Source organism: Aquarana catesbeiana, linkage group LG04, assembly GCF_042186555.1.
Source record: "Aquarana catesbeiana isolate 2022-GZ linkage group LG04, ASM4218655v1, whole genome shotgun sequence".
Classification (NCBI taxonomy): domain Eukaryota; kingdom Metazoa; phylum Chordata; class Amphibia; order Anura; family Ranidae; genus Aquarana; species Aquarana catesbeiana.
In genome coordinates, this window is record NC_133327.1 from 137,825,724 (window position 1) to 137,852,311 (window position 26,588).

At 40.6% G+C, this 26,588-nt stretch overlaps 1 protein-coding gene across 5 annotated transcripts in view; it reads right to left on the reverse strand.

Annotated features, from left to right (window-relative positions):
- Window positions 1-26,588, reverse strand: part of DGKD (diacylglycerol kinase delta) — a 169,345-nt gene that overhangs the window by 53,289 nt on the left and 89,468 nt on the right. For all 5 annotated transcript variants that reach the window (XM_073625749.1, XM_073625750.1, XM_073625748.1 and 2 more), the window contains exons 4-7: window positions 12,909-13,013; window positions 12,283-12,415; window positions 6,104-6,210; window positions 5,851-5,976 (exon numbers count right to left, since the gene is read on the reverse strand). In XM_073625749.1, the coding sequence (XP_073481850.1) occupies window positions 5,851-5,976; window positions 6,104-6,210; window positions 12,283-12,415; window positions 12,909-13,013 (471 nt within the window). The remainder of the gene's footprint in view (window positions 1-5,850; window positions 5,977-6,103; window positions 6,211-12,282; window positions 12,416-12,908; window positions 13,014-26,588) is intronic.

Consider the following 26,588-nt stretch of genomic DNA (forward strand, 5'->3'; position numbering starts at 1 on the left):
CATGCATGGGTCTGAGCAATTAACTGAAGCAAGGGGGTAGGCTGCAGTGCAACGTCAGTAATGTGCACACAAGCACAGAGCAATGGCAACAGAACAAGTAATATTCCTTTACTTTGATGAAGCGCTTGTGTACAGTTACTATTGGTCTCTATAGAGATCAATGACCTCTTTAAGCCTTCATCTATACATACCTGTCAATACAAAGAAAGAAAGCCATTAGAAGGCCTGGAGTTATGCAGTTTGCAGGTTGATGAGGTCCTTGCTGTCTAATCTGTGTTTAAATCAGTTATTGCTACTATGGAGAAGAATGATTACACTTTACTTTTAATTTCTAGCAAAGTCAGATGTGGTTACATTATACAATGCGTTAATTAATGACAGGTGCTAGTGTTCACATTTTGCGTGTGTAACATGCACTACTATTTAACATGTCACACAGGGGGCCCAATTGGAAAAAACATTCAGATAAATGGTGCAGTCAGTTTTTTGAACATCTGTGCCTGAGCCATGAGTCCTGATAAAACCCTGTACATTAAGTTGCAACGACCTCTCCCTTTGGGTACTTGCATGTACAAGGTCATTTGGTGGCAAGACAGGAAAAAGGTATTATTTGGAGTTGGCAATTGGTGCCACTACTAAAAAGCGTCAGTGACACAGGAAGGAAACCAGCCCACATCTGTATATGTGATAAACTCTATTACTCCATCAGGTTTAAGAAAGTTTATCTGTGACACAATTACCAGCTCAGAACATTCTGTATTTGTTCTCTAAACAAAAAAAAGGTCAACTGTTACAAACACTAAAGTGGATTAACCATTTTTTGCGATACAGTACTGCGTTATTTTAACTGATGATTGCGTGGTCATGCGACGCTGAATCCAAATAAATTTTTTTCCCCACAATCAGCTTTTTTTGTTGGTGGTATTTGATCACCTCTGCGGTTTATTAGCTTTTGAGCTACATACAAAAACAGACCGATAGTTTAAAAAAAATAAATAATATTTTTTTACTTTCTGCTATAAAACATATCCAATAAAAAATGTAAAAAAAAAAAAATCAAATTTCTTCATCAATTTAGGTCAATATGTATTCTGCTACATATTTTTGGTAAAAAAATCCCAATAAGTGATTTGTATATATTGATTTGTTTACGCAAATGTTATAGTGTCTACGAACTTTAAGATTTTTTTTGGAATTTTTTTTTTTTTTTACACTAATAATGGGGGCGATCAGCAATCTATAGATTATATAAATATTGAAGCAAGAAATCTACAGTAAAAGTGGAGATGCTGTCTATAATAGCAAATCACTTATTTAAAACTTGTGGCAATGAGTTAAAGATTAGCTCTTTCACCAGTATACATAAATACCTTCAAGTGGTATTCATCTTCAGCAACTTCCCTAGTAGAAAATGTGATGCCTGTCCTACCGTTCTGTACTATACTGTACATTCATACACAAATGGAGGATATACAAAAAGTATACCTGCTCCACCTCCATTGTCCCCTGTTCTGAGGAAAACACAGGTCCTGGGAAAGGGTTCCCTGATCCAAGCTGCTGAGTATATATGGATGATCCCACACTCGGTCCAAAGTTCCAAAAAAACTTTATTGATCCATACAAATGTATACTCCTAAAAAGCTGGTGTCTGCATACAATGGTTACTATAAACTGGCAATATGTCTGACCAGGTTAGCTGCAAAGGGACTGAAGATTTGTCTCCAGTCCCTTAGAACACGGGGCTACAAGGGTAATAGGCAATACAACTAGAACACATTTGTTTTTTGGGAAAAGTAGGAGAAGAGAATTCCACTTTAAAGCAGGGCATATCTTATATAGACTCAGAAGAGCCCAAATGTTCTTATACAAAACAAATCTACTGGTTAATGCCAGTGGCTGCAGATTGCCAGTACAGGCTTTGATTATAAAATTACATAAAAATGTAAAAGTCATGTAATAGGCCACAGTCAATTAATACATTTAGCTGATTAAAGCAACATTTGTATCTTAATTTATTCGAGTTTGAATTTGAGGCCCCTGATGTTTAATAGCAGTACAAACCACACATTTGTAGTAGTACAATAATGGTGATTTAGTTACTTTTTACACTGAATCCTTCAGTGGTTTTCAGCACTTTATCCAAATCTAAAAAAAAAAAAAAAAAAAAAAAATGTTTTTATATACACAGGGCGGGACAATGTTTTCAAGCCTGGAAAACCGCATACTCCAGAGCACAAGCTTAAAAATGTACCTTTACCCTTCCCCAACCACTTTTGATTTTTTTTTTTTTTTTTTTTTTAATCTTTTTATTTATTTTTTTAAACCTCCCGGGATTCTGACCTATGTGACAATGGAATTTCCATGCACCACGACACACTGCTGTCTCTTCTTGTAGCCAGCTCCCCAACGTTGCTCCAAGGAATATGCTTACTGTGGGGGCCAGCTGCAAGAACCAGGTAGAGGCAGTTGCCCCTCAGATGACGTACGAGGGGAAGATGGCCACACAGGACCAGGTAATCAGCAGAGAAACGGTAGGCTTAGGCACAACAACGCTGGATTCGCTAGGAGTGCATGTTTGTAGAGGACAACCCAGCAAAAAAATAAGAGGAAATATACTGCATATATGAGCATATTCATAACCTTGTGTATGCCTCAAGCACTGCAATAGGGAATAAAAGAAATCCAAGGCGCATATGCAAAGTAAGGCCAATAATCCCTATGGCAGCACCGGGCACATGGGCAGGATTAAGTTAAAACTATTCTAAAGGCAGAACATTTTTTACCTTAAAGCATTCCTTGCATTAAAGTGGATGTAATTCACTCTCATCCTTTCTAAACTACCGTAATATAAGCCGAGACACCTAATTTTACCACATAAAACTGGGAAAACGTATTGACTCGAGTATAAGCCTAAGATGAGAAATGCGCAGCTACTGTAAGTGGAAAAGAGGGTCAACAATGCCCATTTGCAGCCTCACTGTGCCCATTTGCATGCCTCTCACTGTGCCCATTAGCAGCCATAGGTCCCCCGAACTTCAAACTTGGTAGTTAAGGGTTCCTAGATACCTCCTAGCTGCAGCCAAAATTTGTGGTCTCTGGACCCAAGGGGTCCCGAAATGACATTGCTGCAGATGGACACAGTTGACCGAATTTAGGGCACCGTATCTCGGGAACCCCAAATTTGGTGTGCAAGCCCAGTGGAACTAGCACTACAACATATCCAAAGCTGGGGTTCCTAGCACCAAGTGGCCCTGAGATACGGGGCTCCAAAGTCTGTTCGGAAAATGTCCAGCACTTTTCTGCAGCAGAGAATGACATTTTCCGAACCGACTTTGGGGCCCCATATCTCGGGGCCACTTGGCGCTAGGAACCCCAGCTTTGGATATGTTGTAGTGCTAGTTCAACTGGGTTTGCACACCAAATTGGGGGCACCAAAGTCGGTTTGGAAAATGTAATTCTTTGCACCAGAACAGTGCTTGACTCGAGTATAAGCTGAGGGGGCCACTTTCAGCACAAAAAATGTGCTGAAAAACTCGGCTTATACTCTAGTATATACGGTACTGCTATAGTGGTGATCTATAAGGATATACATGCCTCCTTCATGTATCCTTAACCCTCAAATGTCTCACCTCTGTCCATTATGAGACCCTCAAAACTGAAGATTCTGTGGGTGGGTCTGTTACCTGGAGCTCGGTGGGTGGAGTCGTGAGGTCAGTAGTCTCCCACCCACCTCTACACTCCCCTTGTCAACATGCATTTTCTCCTGTGTATTTCTTACACTGAACTTCTGCTATGATCACTAACATCCAGTCAAAACCCAGGAAAGTCACCACATGACTTCAGCATGCCCAATCAAGCTGAGCTGTGGTGCAGCCAATCCTGGTAGAGCTGGAGAAGAGATGAGGAGGGGATCTGAAGTACACAGAATGCCTCTCTCTGGCTCCTGCATGAGATAAGGAAATCCTCTGTCACTCACAGCAAGGGGGAGAAATGGACTCCTATTTCTCTGTGTGTCAGTTTTTATCTCACTGAAAAAAAGATAAGAGGACTGCTCTGAGCTGGATTAACTCTTCATGGCAAGACTGGGCACAGATAACATAAAATCCTATACTGTACAAGGTGCAAGCCTTAATTAATAATAATAAAAAAAAAAAAAAAATCAGTTTACATTCACTTTAAGGTAAAAACATGTCCCAGTGGAAGTATTGCTCCCTCAGCCCCTTAAACTTACCTGAGTCCTATCTCAATTCAGCGCTGTGCCCGTCTGCAGCAGCTGTGGTCTCTCGCTCCTCACAGGACAGAGAGGCAGCAATGGGAGCCATTGGCTCCTGCTGCTGTCAATCAATCCTGTGAGCAGAGAGCAGGGGGTGGGGGTGAGGGTGAGCCATGCTGTGTGTCATGCAGGTGTGCCCCCATAGGAAGCAGCTTCCTATGGTGGTGCACTGAGAATAGGAGGAACATGGAGTGCAGATGGGAACACTGGAAGAGGAGGTTCGAGGCTGCTCTGTGTAACACCATTGCACAGAGCAGGTAAGTATAACATGTTTATTCTTTCAAAAAATAAAAATAAAAAAATAAGCCTTTACAAACACTTTGGAAAGGGCAAAAAAAAAAAGAAGAGGAAGGAGACATTCCTTTCACTCCAGGCTTAGAGGCAATCAACCCCGATATTTAAAAGGGGAAAAGTAAGTTGTGCCAGATCCAAATAGGGAAAACAAGTAGTACATGCTTATTAATAGAGAATTTAGAAGGAATATTTGACTGTCACAAAATCATATTTCATTCAATACAGCCTCAGGGAATTTTATAATGAATCAGAAAAAATATTTATGAAGAGCACGGGGCTGTCCAGAACTGTGACCACTCCCTTTTAATTGAAAACATAGTAACTAGTATTTAAAATGCTAAATAAAGAACAGCAATATAAATATAATATAAAAAGGCGGCCACATTTTAAAGTCCCACGGATGAGCCAGAACACAGCTTACTCATCCCAATCAAAGAAAATTCTTACATGGCCAAGTACAGCCATTCCCTACCAGAGTTCCTTGGGTTCCTTCAGAAGTTTCCAGAGGTTCCTTGAACAGTGGCAAACTGACCTCTAATCTGACAGAGCCTGCATAGTTCAAAGGGCCAGCATGCCTTGGTGGAGTCAGTAGCATGCTGCTGTTTTTAGCAGTCTATAAAGATGGCATTTTTCTCACAGACCACTAATGTAAGAAGGCACTTCTCCAATGACCACTGACGTCAGGGACTGTCTTGTGCTTCTTTTCTGGACATTATTACTACTTTTCATTTTAAAGTGTTTGAAAAAAACAACATTTCATATTCCCGATATATTCCTGCTGCACCATGTACTTGTATGAAAAAGTATCCTGTTCTCTTTATATTGCTTCCTGTGTGAAATCTCTGGTGTTCCTGCCAGTCCCTCTGCATTCCTATTAAAAACGGACCACACAAAGCATGAAAGCCCAGCATTGTCAGTTCTCTAGCTATGCTGAGAACTTAGCCTGTTCTCCTCCAATGATCAGACTTGTCCTGACACACACCCCCTGCACAGCCTTTCACTGGAAAGATCAGTGTGCTGCTGCTGCTTCCCCTCCAGCTCTCTGAGCTCTTTTGCAGCTGAGAACAGAGGGAATGTGATCACATAGGAAAAAGGGAAAAAGGTATTCATAATGTTTTTTTTAATATCTATACACAGATGTTTTGCCTTTCATTTCTATTTTTTGAATTGTTTTACAAGGTGAGGGTTTTCAATCACTAACTTTATAATTACTGATAATTTTGTGATTATAATTGAAAACATTTTTTATTGTTTGAAAAAGGATGGTCTAGTTTGTGTCTTACCGCTGCTTTGCACCACAGACACTGCCAGTCTTGTAGGCGCAGCACACTGCCACAAGTCTTCTCGCATACCGTACACTTGGCACTAACAGGCAGGTTCCCCTCCAACCACTGGTGTGGCATTGATACCTGTAGAGGCCAAACACAGTAACAAGCTTTCTTTAGCATAGGTTGTATTAAGCAGTGTAAACCTCAATGTGCCATGAGAAAAGTAAGTCAGACAAACTGACACTGCCTCTTGTTAAGGCATACTAACCCCATCCTCATCCTCTATGATGTCTTTCCCAATTGAGGCCAAAGTAGTCCATTTGCAGTTGTTTGTAGCTCTCACGGCACACCGCTTGTGAGACTTAAACTTGCACACTGCATACAAAGTGAAAGAAAATAAGGAAAATCAGATGTCACAAAGTCAGGTTTTATTACAAAATCTAATCTTATTACAAAATCTGAGTAATATAAAATCCACAAAATGACACCATCAGACTCGATAAGCACACTGTTTATAAGAAGATATATGACCTATCATAGTTCTTTGACAGATACTTTAATGAGCGGAAATTTTGGTAATTACACGCAAGTCTCGTATTTTTTAGTTATTCACGTTTGTTTTCTGTTATGCAGAGCATTTCCATCTTCAATGTGAAGCCCACTTGGAGTCTGTTTCGGGATAAGGTGTTGCTGGCTACCCAGCATGGATCTCCTGATCTCGCGTGTGTGCAGTATACACAGGGTGTAGCGCAGGAAGATGCCTGTTGTCTCCTGGGATTGATGGCACACATCTCCCAGGAGACATGGCAAAGCCAGAAATGACACACGCGGCCATGGCCGGGGGGGGGGGGGGGGGGGGAGTTAAAGTGGAATAAAGAATGAATAGAGTAACTAATCAAAAAAAATATTCCAATTTGTAATTACTGCACACATTACTGCTGGATGGTGAGGACTGCGAAATGTGGGTGGAACTCTGCTTTAGGCCTGGTTCACACTGGTGCATTTTGACATGCAATTTGACATGTCAAATCAGCAGCAATTGCCGGCAGTGGCACCGATTTCAAAAAGTAGTTTCTGTACTACTTTTTGCAATTTCAGGGTGCAATTTCCATTGACATCTATGCAGAAAGCCGCACAGATGTCTGTGAAAACGCAGCCGAAATCAGGAATGACATGCGGGAGTGAAAACTTCATTCCCTCAGCTCAGTGTGAAAAGCAATGTATTTGTTATTTCATAGCAGAGTCTCCGAACATGTAATAAACTGTTACCGTGTCAGCCATGGCAAAGTTCTGTAGATCACATCTACAGCCTGTTTTTTTCCATAAACTACATTATAAAAGATGAAGAAAATGTTCAGATCAATCAGTTCCCCAAGGCTATCTGTTGCTTTAGGTTTTGCTAAATGCAAAGGTTGATTGATGCACAACTTTACTAAACCAGTTTTGTTGTGAACCTACATTTTTGGTTGTGCTTACTGGAAGCTTTAAAACTAAGCATACTATTTCTATAGCTTCAGATCAGCTCAAATGTGACAAATACAATCAGAACGGTAATTGTTCTGTATAAGTGTGATCTGGAAAACGCAAAAAAAAAAAAGATAGAATTTTTTTGTGCAATTTTTTAGCTGGCTGGCAGAATTCTTTGCTAGAAAAACAGGGTCACTTTCATTGCAGGAACAGCACTTTGTTCATAGCAGCTGCTGCCAAAGGAAACTGGACAGAGATCATATATTTCTGGTGCTACTGGCACAGTGCAAAATCTGATGCAGTTGTGCATAGTAACCAATCAGCTTCTAACTACAGTTTATTCAATTAAGCTTTGACAATAAAACCTGGAAGCCGATTGATTCTATGCAGAGCTGCACTAGATTTTGTACTGTCCAGTTTTTGTAAATCAACCCCATAGCCACTACATGGAAACAAAACACAAAGGGGGCCTATACTACTCTATAATCCACAGAGCAGGAAGTCAGGTCACATCAAAGTCACTGACTTCAAGTGTGCAGTTCTTTATGATAAATAAATCTCACTTTATACAGCTCTGATAATTAAAGCAAACACACGTGTAAACAATAGAATTGCTCTAAAATTGCTCTTAAAAAAAAGCTGTCAGCCACTCAGCTTCTCACCTCTCCCAGCTTCAGCACAAGCAGATATCCACTACAAGGCAATCAAACTAGTGTATCTGCTTGTACGGAAGGTGGGATAGCTGGAGAGCCGAGGAGCTAAGTGGGCAGCGGCTGGCAGATTTACCGGTCTCTGCTAAACTACCCCGATCCAGCAATACAGCTACACAGTTGTCCTTTTGTTTTTGTGCTTCTTCTGATCCTTTGTATATTTTTTTTAATGTTGCTTAATAAAGTTATTTGAATAGTATCACACTATGTGAGCTTCTTTTTGGCTTTCATATGCTCATCCTAAGATTACTAAGTGGAAGGTGGACGAGTACTAGCCTGTATATGGAGCAAGTGTAAAGTTGGCCACAGATTGAGTGATTTTCTTTCCTGCAACCATGGAAAGAAAAATTGCTCAATTCCCCTATCAACATAGTCAGGGTAGATGGGGAAATCCCTTTGCAGGAGCCATTGTGTTCTCCCGGCAGGGAGGTGGGGGGAAGCCTTCCCTGCCCGCAGGACACAGTGATTACGGCTAGCAGTTACAACAATAGAACACAATGGCTCCGCGGTAGGGATGGGGGAATTCAAGCGATTTTTTTTCCATGATTGCATTAAATAAAATCGCTCCATCTATGGCCGGCTTTACACTTGCTCCATATTTAGACTAGTACTCGTCCACCATCCACTCATCCAACTGTGTAGTTGTATTGCAGGATCAGTAGTTTAGCAAAGACTGGTAAATCTGCCACCCGCTGGCCACTCAGCTCCTCAGCTCTCCCAGGAGAGGCGAGAAGCTGAGTGGCTGACGGCTGGCTGATTTACCAGTCTTTGCTAAACTAGTTACAGCAATACAGCTACACAGTTTACATGAATTTCTAATTGTGATTTTGTCACGTTTGGAGGACTTTATGTATGGTGGTGGAGATTTTAGGACGATACACCAATCCAACACATTATGCGCAAATCTTTATGAAGGAGTGTTTGCATGGATTTTTGATTATAAAACTTTATCACGTTTGGCGGCCTTTTGTATCACAATTTTTTTCACTTCATTTTAAGGAGATATTTTATTATTTACATAACTGTTTGCTTTAATTATCAGCGCTGAACAAATTGAAATACATTTGTCATAAAGTAATGTGAACTTGAAGTCAGTGACTTTGATGTGACCTGACTTCCTGCTCTTTGGATTATAGAGTAGTATAGGCCCCCTTTGTGTTTTGTTTCCATATAGTGGCTATGGGGTCGATTTACTAAAACTGGAGAGTACAAAATCTGGTGCAGCTCTGCATAGAAATCAGCTTCCAGTTCCAGTAGTTGAACAGGCTGAAGTTAGAAGCTGCACTAGATTTTGCTCTCTCCAGTTTTAGTAAGTCAGCCCCACATCTCTTTATGACAGCTCTAAAGAGGTGAGCTTCTCTTAGCACTGATAAGCAACTGAGATCCTCTCTGCAGTGACTGCAATTGGATATACTAATACTGGTGGTATTTCAGCACGCACGTTAATGAGTAACAATATTAAATATAAAAAAAACATACATCATGTACATTACAATGAAGGGTCAAAAACATACATCATGTACATTACAATGAAGGGTCAAAAACATACATCATGTACATTACAATGAAGGGTCAAAAACATACATCATGTACATTACAATGAAGGGTCCTATTAGTTATCTGGACAACCCAAAATTTGGAATTTTCTTTTTTTATTTCACTTTCAATGATAATGGTAAACAGGACAAATAGAGAGGATAAATTTCCCTAATGGGGGCACAGACAGCAACCCAGTACCCATATGTTTTTGGATGTCAGGTAGAAACTGCAGCATCCAGAGGTAACCCACACAAACCACATGCAGATATGGCCCTGGTCTGCAGGAACCTAATGCTGTAAAGCCGGATATACATGGTTCATTTTCTCATTAAGCCAGCATGCTGAATGTAAAAAACAGAATGGATTCCCCCATCTACACATTCAAGATGGATGCAAGAGTCGCTCCATCTCTGGCCAGCTTAAGATATCAACAATGACCACTGAGCCGCTGTTGTGTTATGCAATACTATTGGTCTAAAACGCAAAAGCAGACTTCTTTCAGAAATTTAATATATTTTTGTTATTTTACTTTAAAACAGGGGTGTCCAACCTGCAGTCCAAGACAGCTATGATCGCCGCCCAACACAAAATTGTAAACTTACTTAAAAATGTCGATTTTTGGGGGAATTTTTTTTGTAGAAATGCATTTACACTTAGCAAACACATGCATCCGAAGAGAAATTTAAAACATTTTACTGAACTTAAGTTCTGAAGTTTAATCTTCCCAAAGAAAAATCTCCCTCTCTTCACAATCACGCCTTATCCATGTCATCAGTTTTCAGCAGCACCATGTGGGCAACTATGTTCAAGGATGCAGCATATCAAGGGCAAAATTAGAACCAAAATATCTGAGTCAAGAATTCATTGAGAATTGCTACTATATCCATCGTACCAGATATTCATGTGTTAGTTATGAAAAACAGTGTCAGGTATCGCACTCGTTTTATGCTGTCCTCTTTTACCTTTATCTACTCGCAGACTGCCCACCGTACATATACTGTGGCAGGACGGAGGCTCTGCTCCAGATCATGTACCTAGTATGTGATCCAAAACTTCCGGGTCAGGGGCGCGAATGCGCGCTGCTGGTGACCCGCTTCCACTGTGATAAGGCACAGCAGGAGCTGATCTGCGGGTACCACAGACTCGATGTCTGTTGGCACCCGCCGATCATTAGACAGAGCCAGAAACAAGGCAGATCGCTTGTGAAGCAGGAATATGGATCAATGCTTTCCCATAGAAAAATCACCTCCCACACAGTGCACAAACACTGGCTAGGCACACAGTTAACTGTTTGCTCGCCCCTGTTTAACCCCTTCCCAGCCAGTGTCATTACTGCATATTTTTAGCACTGATTACTGTATTCGTGTCACTGGTTCTCAAAAAGTGTCAGTGTCCCAACTGTTGCTGATCGCTGCCATTACTAGTAAAAATAAAAAACAAAATAAATAAAACTAAAATATCCCATAGTTTGTAAACTCTATAACTTCTGCGCTAACCAATCAATATACACTTATTGGGATTTTCTTTTACCAAAAATATCTAGCATAAACTGGCCTAAATTGATTTATTTTTATTTTGTTACTGGATATGTTTTATAGCAGAAAGTAAAAAATATATATATATATTTTTTTCAAAATTGTCGGCCTCTTTTTGTTTATAGCGTGCAAAAAAAAGAAAAAAAAACGCAGTGGTGATCAAATGCCACAAAAAGAAAGCTCTATTTGTGGGGGAAAAAAATTTAAAAAAGTGTATTTGGGTACAGCGTCGCATGACCACTCAATTGTCAGTTAAAGTAACACAGTGCGTTATAGCAAAAAATTGCCTTTCCATGAAGGGGGTAAATCTTCCGAAGGGGCCAGTGGTTAAAATAAAAAATATTTAACAAAAAAAGAAATTTTATTACTCAGAGGTCCATTATCTATATCAGTGATTGTTAGCTTGTAATCTACCCGACTTTTTCTGCTCATCAGCCGTCCATATTGTTAGTGTAATTTTATGTGTGGTCCAAGACAATCATCTTCTTCCAATGTGGCCCAGGAAGTTTGGACAGCCCTGCTTTAAAATGTTTTTATCTTCCACCAATATATTACGTCAAGATAAGAGCCACCACAAACATAACCAGTCTACAGCAGGTATATAGCAATGTAAGCTGCATCAGTGTTGTCAGGGTACTCTGTTCAAATACATTACCATAATAACAAAGTAAACATTTAATCTTCAGTAAAGGTAAGGAGGCTTTAGTAAATAGTATGGAATCCCAGCCCTGCCCTGTGGCAATGGATGATTCATTAAAGAAACTAACAGATACAGTACAAATTATATATTAATGCTAGCTATAATTAACTGAACGGTGCTTAACAGTCCATGTAACCGTTTTATGGTACGTTTTTAATATCTGTATGTCATCTTAATGCTCAAGGGAAGTCAAACTGCACTTCATGTTTGACATATCGTAATGTCTTAATATTATGACTATAAGATCCTGTGAAAGCACAAACAGCGAGACCACAAATCTGGAAGGGCGGCATAGTGGCTTGGAGATTAGTACACTTGGCTTACAGCAGGTGGAATACTCACCATGGATATTATCTGCACTGCCTAATTTTTTATATAGAAATACACACACAAAAAACAAATATACAAGTTTGAGGTTTAGAGATTTCCAAACAGAAACCAGCTAAAGATTGCACAGCACTACATATGGAATTTCCGTAGGTCTCCTTCCACATACCTTCACAGGAGAGTCCATGGGAGGTGACCCCGGAGAGAGCTTCACGGCACACATTGCAGTAGGTGGGTCGAGCATGGGAGCAGGCATACCAGTTGTGCATTCCGGAGAAATGGTCCACACTGTACTGGGCAGACTGGAAACATGAGAAAAAAGAAAAACATAAAGCCGTAGATCGTGCAGGTAAAGAAGTGTGTACACGCAGGCACAGCAGGTCTAAATACTGCCTTAAGCAGTGCTGCCTATCAGGGATTGTTATGCAAATGACAGGAGAAGTGACACTACCCTAAACTTAGGAGGTAAAACTATTTCCTGATTGTTTCTCTGCACAAGAGAGAAAAAAAAAAAGTAGAAAGTGCAGAACAAAACTTGCAAATACTTTTCATAACTTCCAATGATAACAAATCTGACAGGTAAGTCGGCAAGTTATGCCGCACATTCTATAAATAGAAAGTAGCATGTAAGACTTCCTCGGACAGAGAAATACTGCTCTGTCATTTTACCCCTCCCTACAATAATGAATACAATGGGCACGTGTCCCTCCCAGGTCGATGACCCAGTATCACTTAAATCTTCTTCCTAGCAGCAAAACACCACATATTTGTCACTGGATATATACAGGTTACTACCTCAAAGAGCTCACGGTTCTGAGCAGACTTGAGCGCCGCCATCCATTCCTCCATGTCCTTCCTATTGTCAGCACTAAGGATCAGTTTCCGAAAGGGAGTAAACACCTGTAAAGAGTAGACGTGGGGGATTTAGTGTATTTAAAAGAAAAAAAACTGATTAAGGTCAGCTAAGAACCAACAAACCCAACGGAGGGAGAAGGTAGAAGGTGTGAGCAATTTGTTCGGAAGGAGCTGTTTGCTAAAGGTTTGGAACCCTAGAGCACATGGTTGCTCTGGAAAGACAAACAAGGGCTTGCCTATAAACTTTCAAAGTGAGAAAGGCGGCACAGGCTCACGTTTAGAACTAGAAATTCAACAACTAGATTCACAGGGCACCCGGTTTCAACCTAAAATACAATTAAAAAAGAATGTGCATGCGCAGTCTGACCGCCCTGAGCCTTTAGGCCCCTTTTACATTAGAGGTCCGATCAGGTCCAGCAGTCCGTTTTTTCAGCCGGACCCGATTGGACCCTTTATTCTATAACCTTGCACTGACCACCAATGCAGTTTGGAATGTAGGGGTGTCAATGTAAAAAGCACTGCCATTTCCCATCAATAGGGAGTGGGGGTTAAACAGCACTACTACTGAGGCCCAGTTTGGGGTGAGGGGGATAGGTTACCAGAACTGCCACTAATGTTGGGGGTTATTTATGCATTCCCTGACGTCAATACTGAGGGTTATTGTTGCAATTTTAAAATTTGTGCCTGCTGTATTTTTTGCACATTCCTGCATGTTCAGCAGCCCATTGAAGTTAATGGGCTACCGAAAAATGCTGCACGGGAGCGCACTTGGATGTGTCAAGATGGTATGAACCAGCCCTAAAGCGGAACTAAACCCTCCTATCCTTCATAGCCAAAAAAGATGTAATCTTAATCTAGCCGTACAGTAATACAATTTGTTCAAATTTTTTCGCTTTAAGAATGTGTGTTCGATTTTCTAATCATTAGTGGGATCAAATTTATGTTCTTTTTTGACCACACTACTGAGAAAATTCAAAGGAGCAGGGTGGAAATTTTTTCTCAAATGAACATATTTCTAACAGTGTTTTCATTTGGGAAAGTCCATTAATTCAAAAATCGATTAATAATATTTATTATATTTAACCGCTTCAGCCCCGCCCCGAACCATTTGGCTGCCCAAAGACCAGAGCGTTTCTTGCGATTCGCCACTTTAACTGACAATTGCACAGTCATGCGATGTGGCTCCCAAACAAAATTAACGTCCTTTTTTTCCCCACAAATAAAGCTTTCTTTTGGTTGTATTTGATCACCTCTGCGGTTTTTATTTTTTGCGCGATAAACAAAAAAAGAGCGAGAATTTTGAGGAAAAAAAACGCATTATTTTTTACTTTTTGCTATAATAAATATCCCCAAAAAACATTTTTTTCCCCTCAGTTTAGGCCGATACGTATTCTTCTACATATTTTTGGTAAGAAAAAAAACATAAAAACAAAAATCGCAATAAGCGTATATTGTTTTGCACAGTTAAGTTATATAGTCTACAAAATAGTTTTATGGCATTTTTATTTTATTTTTTATTTTTTTTATTAGCAATGGCGGCGATCAGGGATTATCGTGACTGCGACATTATGGTGGAAACGTCGGACAATTTTGACACATTTTTGGGACCATTGGCATTAATACAGCGATCAGTGCTAAAAAAAAAGGCATTGATTACTGTAAAAATGTCACTGGCAGTGAAGGGGTTAATGTGTGTCCTAGTTTGTGTTCTAACTGAAGGGGGATGGGGACTGTGCAGGGAAACTAACAGATTGCTGTTCATACTCTGTATGAACAGACGATCTGTCAGTTCCCTGCTCAGAGAAAGGGAAACTTGTTTACACACGCAGTTCCGGGTTCTCCGTGTGCCCCGAGCGATCGCGGGAGCCCGGCGGTGATCGAGACCACCGGGCACTCGCATCGTCTCGGGGAGCGAGCGGGGGGTGCGCACATGCCCCCTAGTGGCCACAGGGCAAAGTGACGTTGCATAACGTTGTTTCGCCCAGCCATGCCATGCTGCCGCAGTACAACTGCGGCGGCTGGTAGGCATGTGGTTAAAATACTTTTGAACATTCGTTGAGTCATCAAATGTACTGAGAATTTTCATACAAATATTCGCACAGCTGGTCATAACTCTTAGTGTATGGCCAGCTTTAGCCTCTGATCTGCAGTTGCCATTGTGCTGCACATGTGATCAGTTATTATACAAGCCATTTGATGGCTTGATAGTTATAGCTCTCAGTATGCTTTAGGCTGCAATTACACCTGAGCGTTTCAAAGTCGCGTTTTTGCCACGGTTTTTACTGCAATTTTGTTCTGGTCACCAATGTAACAGGCAGAAAAATGCCTGTAATCTGCCCCAAAGAAGCTCATGGTTTTTTTTTTGTTTTGTTTTTTTTTTTGAGCTTAGGGCGTTTTTTCAGGTGTTTTGCTTCAGGTGATAAAACGCTCAGATGTGAACACGTGCCATTGAAATGAATGGGATTTTGCTTGTTGGGCATTTTTCAGGCGTTTTACAAGAGTTCCATGAGCTGAAAATGCTCAGGTGTGAATGCAGCCTTAATGTAACTTTTTTGGAAAACTGTTAAGTCAGTGGATTTAGTTATGCTTTAAATGGGTGTCTCAACCCACTAACTGCCACTCTAGTTGGAACAGCTTGGTCTGTGAAAGGAAGTTGGGAAAAAATAACACTTACTGGCTGGATCAAGAAGTGAAAATAGAGGCCAAAAAAAGAAAAATAAGTGCAGCCACCACATCTATAAAAACAGCAGAAAGAGCGCGCCTGGGTCAGTGTGATAGTAAAAGCAAGTAACACTTTATTCAGATACACATACATAAAAGTATCTTGCAAGCTGAAAGCAGGGTGGATGTGGATCATCAATCAAGCAGTCAGCCGTCACAAGGGATGAGAAGAACGCTCTGAGGATAAGCTCAGACCTGCCATATGGAGGTGTATAACCAGTAGCATCTCCAGCTCGCACATCTGCTCTCACAGTAACAGACCAAATCAGGAAGGGGGCGGGCCGCAACGTGTTTCCAATGTGCCGCCCCCCTCTAGAGGGGACAATTTATACTGTCAGAATAAAACTGTACAGAGACTGGCCGTGGCCAGTCGTCCAATCAACAGGGCTATACTGGCCAACTTTTCTGGAGAGGCGGTAACAAAAGAATAAAAGTGTCCCAGAACGAAACTAAGTGGATATACCGCCTAGGGAGTCTTGTCCCCAGAGGGTTAAATGTGGACATTGATCTGAATTGTTTTTTATCTAATTTTTAAATTAGAGGATTTTATATGTGCCCCTATTCCACTCCCATTATTGTTTCTGAAGTGCTTCTTACCCATTTTTAATTAGGTGGAATCTGTACGCGTCCCTATCCTATCCCCTAATTTCCCGAAGATTTTTAAGATTTTTATATATATGATTCATCACTATTTCTTTTTATTACAGTCTTACATATTTATTGGTAAACTAACATATTCTCTTCTTCCCCTGGTTTACACCAGCTCCGATTATATAACACACTCCTGTTCATTTCTTTACACATCTCTATACAAGATTTTTTAACGTATCGCTTATATTTTTTATGTGTATAATATTAATTAATATTTTTATATATATATTTCTATATACATATCTTTTATATATATATTTTCTAATCCATTTATTTATTTTTCTGTTTTATACCTCCTGAGGTAATTAGAACCTATACTTTTTACCTTCCTGCTTTTGGGTTCAAGTTATCTGACTGCCATTTAATATGTATAGTTTAACCAGATAGTATCTGGTTTGCAAATTACATTCTTCCACGGCCGCTATTCCATGTAAACTATAATAAGAAATATAAACATCCCATTAGATGGCGCTCAAGGAGACCCTATCCAGTATCTCCCTTTGTCTAATGATGCTGAACGTGAATAGACTTTGGTTTTCGTCTCCATAATTGAGCGAATTTTTTGATTGGATTTATATGATGCTCGTCATTTAGCATCTTATGTGGGACTGGCCGCGGCATGTATTGCACCCAGATATAAGACGTTGAGAGGACCAAGATGGCAGCGCCTCCGATGACGTCCGTGTGACGAAACGCGTAAGGCGGGACTATCTTGGCACGCACAACATCACTTCCTGTTACTGTGGTTTTCGCTAGCTGACCGGTGGAACGCAAGCGGTAGCTGTGTACCACGCTGCGTCCCGGAACGGCTAGGGGAGATAGAGAGCTTGCACGCTCCCTCCTCTCTTTTTTAATTTTTTCATTCCTTGGATTCACTATGCTCCTTGGACTGTATAAGCATCTACAAATAAAAGTTATTTAATGGAGTTACGCTATGTGGAGCAATTCTTTCATTACATATAATACTTTGGAGCGGATGTCCGGCTGGAAATAGGATTACAACAGGGGATTATCATCTTCCCCCATCTCCTTCCTGTGTACGAGTGGCTGATCCCGATCAAGGAACTGTATTGGAGGGGATATCAACATATAAAGATTTGATTGGCACCTGGATTTGATCGGCACCCGGCATACAAACATCCTATGCTTATACCCCTGCAGGGGTATAGCGTTCCGGTGAGTGGAATCACATTAGGGGGAGTTTGTTTTAAATATCTGGAAGAAATCCGGTGGAAGACATCACATGAACTTTTTGTCATTTCACATGAGACTTATTATTGTTACTAATTGTTTTACCACCAGTCTATTAGAGACATACCTCTATATATATACCAATTATTCACTAGTTTGGTTCTTAAAATTTGCACACTTTTAAATATATTTATATTTCATATTTGTATATATATATATATATATATATTTTTTTTTTTTTTCACGCATCTATTTTTTGCATCCTCAGCACTTTATTATAGAGGGTTGCGGACACCCTCTATCTTATATACATTTTTTATATATATATATACCATATATATATATATATATATATATATATATATATATATATATATATATATAATTTCATATAATTTTTCACACACATTGCTTTGCATTTTTTGTCCTTCACTATAGAGGATTGTGTGCACCCTCTACCCTTATTTAATATTTGCAGTTTATTTTTACCATCCAGCAGATGCTGGAACATTGCTAATTGTATCGTACCTGACACTTTCGCACTTACCACTCTTTCATTCACGTTATACTATATTATTAGTGGTTACTAACATTAATATTATTATTTTTGCATATGGGATAACAGCTGCATTTTTTATATTTATTGGCACTAACTAATCTATCTATTAATCAGCACTTAATTATTTTTATTTTATTTTTATGTGGGATATATAGTGCTGCATTCAAAGCGATTACTATCTATTGTTGTTCCCTATAGTATATCACATTGATACATCTATTACCACCATCAGATAAACATTATACACCAATACATCCTTTATGCACAGCGCCACTCCCTATTTTGTTATATTTATCTTTTTTAGCCGTAATCGTCCTGGGCTTTGTGGTGGGATATCGGCATTTTCAGCTGGCGATTTCCTACACCATAAGAACGACCATAGGGGCTGGTCAGCCGCTAGCTGGTTCTTACGGGCGGCGGGCGGGAGGGGGGGGGGGACGGGACGGGAGGGGCTTCTACCGACTCACCTCACCTCTGTGATCAGTGAGTCAAAGAACAGATCCGCCAGCCCCGGATGTCCACCATAGAGATTTCCGGTGGACCAGGTGGTCACCGGAGTCTCTATGATCGTCGGAGGCCAGGCGCGATGTCACGCCCGGTCTCTGCATTAAAAAAAAAACGGCCCCGCCTCGGCTGGGAAGCTGTGACCGTTTTTTTGTTTTTTTTTTTTATTTTAGGCTTCCGAGCCTAGAGGTGAGATGTGGGGTTTTATTGACCCCATATCTCACTGTAAAGAGGTCCTGTCATGCCATATTCCTATTACAAGGGATGTTTACATTCCTTGTAATAGCAATAAAAGTGATCAAAACATTTTTTTTTTTTTTTTAATTTTCAGGAAAATTAACAATAAAAAAAGATTTTGAAGTGCCCCTGTCCCTGTGTGGTCGCACGCAGAAGCCAACGCATACGTAAGTCCCACATATGAAAACGCTGTTGAAACCACACATCAGGTGTCGCCGCGAACGTTAGAGCGATAATTCTAGCCCTAGACCTCCTCTGTAACTCAAAACATGTAACCAGTAAAAATTTTTAAAGCGTCGCCTATGGGGATTTTTAAGTACCGAAGTTTGGCGCCATTCTACGAGCGCGTGCAATTTTGAAGCGTGACATGTTAGGTATCTATTTACTTAGTGCAACTTCATCTTTCACATTATGCAAAAAAATCGGACTAACTTTACCGGTTTTTTAAAGCATGAAGTTTTTTTTCCCCCAAAAAAAGCGTTTAAAAAATTGCTGCGCAAATACCGTGCGAGATAAAAAGTTGCAATGACCACCATTGTATTCTCTAGGGTCTCTGCTAAAAAAAATATATAATGTTTGGGGGTTCTATGTAATTTTCTAGCAAAAAAATGATGATTTTTACATGTAGGAGAGAAATGTCAGAATTGGCCTGGTGGGCAAGTGGTTAAATAGAATAAAGGAAACGGGCACGATTATAAAAAATCCTTAAAAATGATAAAAAATGTCATTTGATCCAAGTGAACGGTTGCATAGTAACACATCTATGATAGTATTTTATATTAAATGGTAAAAAAATCAAATAACTATATAAAAGGTGGCTTCAAATAAAATAACTTATTATGATCACTACATAATTACACTAAAAAATACAAATGATAAATTTATCAAGATACACACCAGGTAATAATTCTTATCAGCATATCTAAAGGGCAATGGATATATACACACACAGACTATGAGGAGGGGGCAGGAAAAGAAAAAAAAACCACCTTTTGCAATCTGACGGGTATGTTTCAGTGTAAAGAAAATCAGATGGTGGCTCTTCTGGCGCCGCTTCGTACAGCACCACCAGAAGAGTTTTAAAGATAATTCAGGTAAAAGCTATCATATCAAGCAATTCTACAGTTGCTCAACAGAATTAGTTATATATTGTTTGACTTGCCCCTGTGGCCTCCTATATGTAGGCTGCACTATTTGGGCAGCAAGGGCCTAATTCGGGCAACATCGGAGACTTAATGAAAAGTGATCAGATGAACATAGCGTCCCTAGGCACTTCTTTTATGTCCATATTAAATCCACTGAAGGGTTAAAAGTCTGGGTGTTGGAATCTATCCCTCCTTGTGACTCCCGGGCTGAAAGGTCTCAGAGGTTATGCCGTAGGGAAACCTACTGGATTTTTTCCTTGAATTCTCTGGCGCCTGGGGGTTTGAAGGAGGAGATAGAAGGCAACACAATTCTATGATACCTATACTCACAACAGAATATCCTCTTCTCGCCCCCCCCCCCACCTTTTTTTTTTTTTACCGCCCCCTCCTCGTAGTCTGTGTGTGTATATATCCATTGCCCTTTAGATATGCTGATAGGAATTACCTGGTGTATATCTCGATAAATTTATCATTTGTATTTTTTACAGTAATTAATTATGTAGTGATCATAATTGGTTATTTTATTTGAAGTCACCTTTTATATAGTTATTATTTGATTTTTTACCATTTATTAAGAAGAAGGCGGTGCCTCGGAAACGCGTTGCGGCCCACCCCCCTTCCCGATTTGGTCTCTTGCTAGTTCTGTGAGCGCTGGAGACGCTGCTGGTTAAACACCTCCATATGGCAGGTCTGAGCTTATCCCCACAGCTCTCTTCTCATCCCTCAGGATGGCCGACTGCTTGATTGGTGATCCACATCCACCCTGTGTGTAGCTTGCAAGATATTTTTATGTAACTGTATCTGAATAAAGTGTTACTTGCTTTTACTATCGCACTGACCCAGGTGCCCTCTTTCTGCTGTCTTTGTTTGTGTCTGAGGGAACTCCCATTTCCTGCTGAGAAGCTGCCGATGACTGTGTGTGCAATCCCCATCCACCTGTGGATCCATCCATCCTGTGGACTTCTCCTTGATATCCCTTACTACTATGGACTGTATGGACTAATTCTTATTAATTCATTTTGGGTATATCTTGTTGTCACACGCTACCTGACAGTTCTGTGTGATATATTGCCACCACATCTATGAATTACTAAGCTACAATATTATAAAGGTTTGTTTTCATATTTAATACCAATTTAATATTTATTCCAAGTTCATTAAAATACCTAGTAATTCTGCCACCCAGGTCCCTGATCAGGAACTTCCCTTTATGAAGTAATAATGCTCTTTTTCTGTATTGTCACCGTGTCAAATTTGCTTTTGGTGGAGACTACAAGCTGACATGACAATGTTCATTGTGCAGGCATGTTCCGTTGATGTTACCATTAAAGCTGAACTAAACCCTCCTACCCTTTACAGCCAAGGAAGCTGCCATCTTAGTCTCTGTTTGATCTGCAGTTGTCATAGTGCTGCACACATGATCAGTTATGATTCAGCCATTTGATGGCTTGACAGTTCGGTTGAGAGCAGAAGCAACTGTGACAGTTATTCATGACATGCCTTATATGCAACCACCACTTGAGAGTGCATGTTGACAGGAAATAGCAACAAGGAGGCTGGAGGACATCAAACGCATCAAGATGCAAAAAAAAAAGATTAAAAAAACAAAACAGTATTTTCAAAAATGAAAAAGATGGTAATTATTTACTACACACAGGGCTTTAGCAAACGGTCATCCAATTTGAGTTTACATCTACAAACCAATTTTTCTACACAAAGCAGAAAAGACAAATTTACAGAGGAATCAGTGAACGTAAAGAAACACTGTGGAATTGTAAATACTTGAAAAGAGAGCCAGCGTCTTTTATTAAAAGAGAACAAACACTACTTCTCTAAACACAGAGCAGAGTGCAGAGCTAAAAATAAAAGGAAAACCACACAGTATTTACAAAAAGCATTTCCTAATCCTTGAATGACACTATGGGAACATTGTGCATTATAAGAAACTGTATCCCCGCAGCTGTCATTTCAGAGACAAAAAGTTTTAGAAAAATTCATAATAGTCTGAATTGTTCTACTCTTTTGTAACTCCGTAAAGGCATGATTATGTGCACTTATGTATGCAACTCAGAAAAAGCTAAAGGGCCATAAAGGCTTATTCTTTCTATAAGCTTTAAGGCTAGGTTCACCTTTTCCAGAAAATAGACTATGCAGCAAAGGGGACCCAGTAGATATTAAAAAAAAAAAAAAAAACTATGTGAGTGTGTAAATTATTGTCATACCTGTAGACCATCTGGGTCGCCCAGGAGCTTGGTCAAAATACTCCCAATTAGCAATCCCCATGTCCTGCCTTGTTGCCAGGACATGAAAACCATTGGACACTCACTTCCTGCATTACAAGAATGATAAAAAAGGCAGAACATGGGGACTGCTAAATGGGAGATTTTATAAAGGCTTCTAAATTGCCTACAGATAGGACAACAAAATGAATAGTCATTTACAGGGGCCGCTTGCCTGCATAGGCTATTGTTTGAAAAAGTTGAACTTAGCCTTTAATATACACCCGTCCGTACCCTAACAGGAGGCTTCTGCACTGCAAAGTGGGCACTAAGATTCCCAAATCCTGTTCTACTGTCATTTGTAAAGTTTACCACTTCATGACTGTTTACTGACCCACCATGCCACTTCACATGGCCCATGCACATCTCCTGCAGCTGCGGCACCCCCCCTTCATCCCTGCCCCCACCTTGTCCCAGCAGTCGGCAGCAGAGAGGATGACAGAACTCCTTAACCAGATCCTGCCCCTCTTCCTACAGCTGCAGAGAGGCTCGTCTCTGCCCCCTTCCTTGTCTCAGCAGTTGGCAACAGAGAGGATGACAGAACTTCTCCTATAGATCCTGCACCTCTTCCTACAGCTGCAGAGAGGCTCGTCTCTGCCCCCTTGTCTCAGCAGTTGGCAGCAGAGAAGACAGAACTCCTCCACCAGATCCTGCCCCTCTTCCTGCAACTGCAGAGAGGCTCGTCTCTGCCCCCTTCCTTGTCTCAGCAGTTGGCAGCAGAGAGGATGACAGAACTTCTCCTATAGATCCTGCACCTCTTCCTACAGCTGCAAAGAGGCTCGTCTCTGCCCCCTTCCTTCGCTCAGCAGTTGGCAACAAAGAGGATGACAGATCTCCTCCTATAGATCCTGCACCTCTTCCTGCAGCTGCAGAGAGGCTCGTCTCTGCCCCCTTGTCTCAGCAGCTGGCAACAGAGAAGACAGAACTCCTCCACCAGATCCTGCCCCTCTTCCTGCAGCTGCAGAGAGGCTCGTCTCTGCAACCTTCCTTGTCTCAGCAGTTGGCAGCAGAGAGGATGACAGAACTTCTCCCTTTAGATCCTGCACCTCTCTGTGCATCCACAGCACCACCTTGTCTCTGCCTCCCATGGTCTCAGCATTCAACAGACTTAGACAGCTGACTCCAGCCCTCCTCTGCCCATCCTCCAGGGGGGTGCACAGTGATATAAGGGTGGGTGTGGGGCTCTGGACATCCAGTCTTGCAGATACAACTGGCCCTTTGAAGGCAACCTTGATGCTGATGAGGTCCACAGTAAAATGGAGTTTGACACTCCTACTATAGTGGAATGAGTGTGAGAAATAAAAGCTTAGTTCCTGATACACTACAAGTATTCTCTGTGCTGTACAGTGTTCATTATTTTGTCAAGCCAGATACAGACACATTTTGAGAATGTCAAGTCCTAAACTCATGAGGTTTTCTCCCCATTTCTAAGCAATGAAAATGTTGTTTTAATGAGAAATTGTTGAACTTGCTAAATATAACTGATTTTCAAATAGACCAGAGCTGTTCTATAATGAAATGAACATGCTTGATATTATTTCTGTTTGCATGTTTGAAAAAATTAGACTCTGCTTTCTCTTTTTTTTTTTTTTTTTAAATGACCACCTTCCTTCCAATGGGCCACTGGACTAGGACAAGATTAGCACAAAAAAAAAAAAATTACAAACATGCCAAGTTCCTTACACCTTGGTAAAGGAACCAGACACATTCCAGAAACTAACGTTTGTTTATGCACTTCCTTAATATTTACATAGGACAAATGTAACTGAATATGAAAAACATTTGCATTTGTAAAGCTCCTAAATACTTTTCAAACTGCAAAATAAAACATAACTTGGGGTAAACTGACCCCTGAGAAACAGAGAAGGATGAAACTAAGGACTGAGAAATCTGGGTAGGTAGAGGTAGGGACTAGCAGTATTATAGAACTCATGGTTTAATATTTCTAAAAGAAGACTACATTTGTTTCCCCTCTAACAAGCAATTAGCTTCTCTTTCTCATTAAAAAAAAAGAAAAAAAAAAGTATCATCTTTTTTCATGTAGACAATGGATCACAATGTCTGTTGAAAGGAAGCAGGAAAAGATGGTGATCATTTGACATCAATGTGAAATACACTCACCGGCCACTTTAGGGACACCTTGCCAATACTAGGTTGGACCCCCTTTTGCCTTCAGAACTGCCTTCATTCTTCGTGGCATAGATTCAACAAGGTGTTGAAAACATTCCGCCGAGATTTTGGTCCATATTGACATAATCGCATCACGCAGTTGCTGCAGATGTGTTGGCTGCACATCCATGATGTGAATCTCCTGTTCCACCACATCCAAAAGGTGCTCTATTGGATTGAGATCTGGTGACCGTGGAGGCCATTGGAGTACAGTGACCTCATTGTCATGTTCAAGAAACCAGTTTTAGAGGATTTGAGCTTGGTGACATAGTGCATTATCCTGCTAAAAGTAGTCATCAGAAGATGGCTACATTGTAGTCATAAAGGGATGGACATGGTCAGCAACAATACTCAGGTAGGCCGTAACGTTTAAACGATGCTCCATTGGTACAAAGGGGCCCAAAGTATGCAAAGAAAAATATCCCCCACACCATTACACCACCAGCCTGCACCACTGATACAAGGCAGGATGGATCCATTCTTTCATGTTGTTTATGCTAAATTCTGACCCTACCATCTGAATGTCACAGCTGAAAAAAAGACTCATCAGACCAGGCAACGTTTTTGCAATCTTCTATTGTCCAATTTTGGTGAGTCTGTGCGAATTGTAGCCTCGGTTTCCTGTTCTTGGCTGACAGGAGTGGCACTTGGTGTGGTCTTCTGCTGCTGTAGCCCATCTGTTTCAAGGTTAGATCTGTTGTGCGTTCAGAGTGGTAATCTGCATACCTTGGTTGTAAAGAGTGGTTATTTGAGTTACTGTTGCCTTTCTATCATCTTGAACCAGTCTACTCTGACATCAACGAGGCATTTTCGTCCACACAATTGCCGCTCACTGGATATTTTTTCTTTTTCAGACCCTTCACTGTAAACCCTAGAGATTGTGCATGAAAATCCTAGTAGATCATTTGATTGGCTGATTAGCAATTTGTGTTACCAAGCAATTGAACAGGTGTACCTAATAAAGTGGCCTGTGAGTGTAAATCAACAGTCATGCCAATTAAGGCGTCTTGCCTCTTCAAAACACATCCAAATACTAAGCTTTTCAGTCAGAACTAGGCCCCCTAAGGTCAAACTGGATTAATTCTCTCGATTTATCCTGGTGACCATTATCACCAAGTGTGAAAGTGAAGGAAATTCCAAACTTTGAGTGGTCAGAGAACAAGAATAGAGGGGAAATCTTCCAATGGCAGTGAAAATTCTGGTGACAATCGGGGACCTCTCTTCACTTTGGAGGAATTTCCTGTCACTTCCTGTTGTAGCTATGGGACAAGAAGTGAAGGAAAATCTCCCAAATCTGGTACAGATGCAAAAAATAAAAAATGACAGGAGTTATGACCCTCCAAAATGAAAAAAAGGTTGCCTATAGTTCTATGTAACCTTAAATCCTAATTTGAACACAGCAAATGGACAGTGAATGCAGGGAAATGCAAGCAGGCAAAGTTGTCTAAATATGTCTGATTACTATTTTATCCTTAATACACAAGGATCATTCGGGCTTTATGCCAGGTAGGAACACATCCTTTAACCTCAGGATGCTAATTATTAACCTTCAGACACCACATAAAAATGTGGGATCCAGAATGGTTGTCGCCCTGGATACTGCCAAGGCGTTTGACTCAGTAGAATGGCGCTATCTATGGACCTGTTTGGGAAAATTTGGTTTAGGGCCTAGATTCATTAAGTGGGTGCAACTGTTATACCAAGCCACAGTGGCTAGAGTGCTGGCAAATGGGCGGAGCTTGGAAAAATTTCCCCTTACTAGGGGCACACGACAGGGATGCCCTTTGTCTCCACTATTGTATGCACTTGCGGCAGAACCATTAGCGATAGCGATACGCTCTCTCACTAATATAGTAGGACTGCGGGTAGGACACATGACTAAAAAGGTTAGTACTTATGCTGATGACACCCTGTTATACTTGGACAGCACAACGGAGGTCTTGACCACTGCCCTGACCCTAAATACAATGCTTTGGCCCCTTCTCAGGCCTTTAGAATCAATTGGGATAAATCTCAAATACTTCCCCTTGACAGCTTCCCAACACCCCAGGACCAGGTCACCCTACCTTTACAAAGGGTGGATCAATTGAGCAAAAAAGGAAAAAAAAAAAAAAATTGTGGGACTTTATATGAAGCACATAACTCAGTCAAAAGAACCAATCAG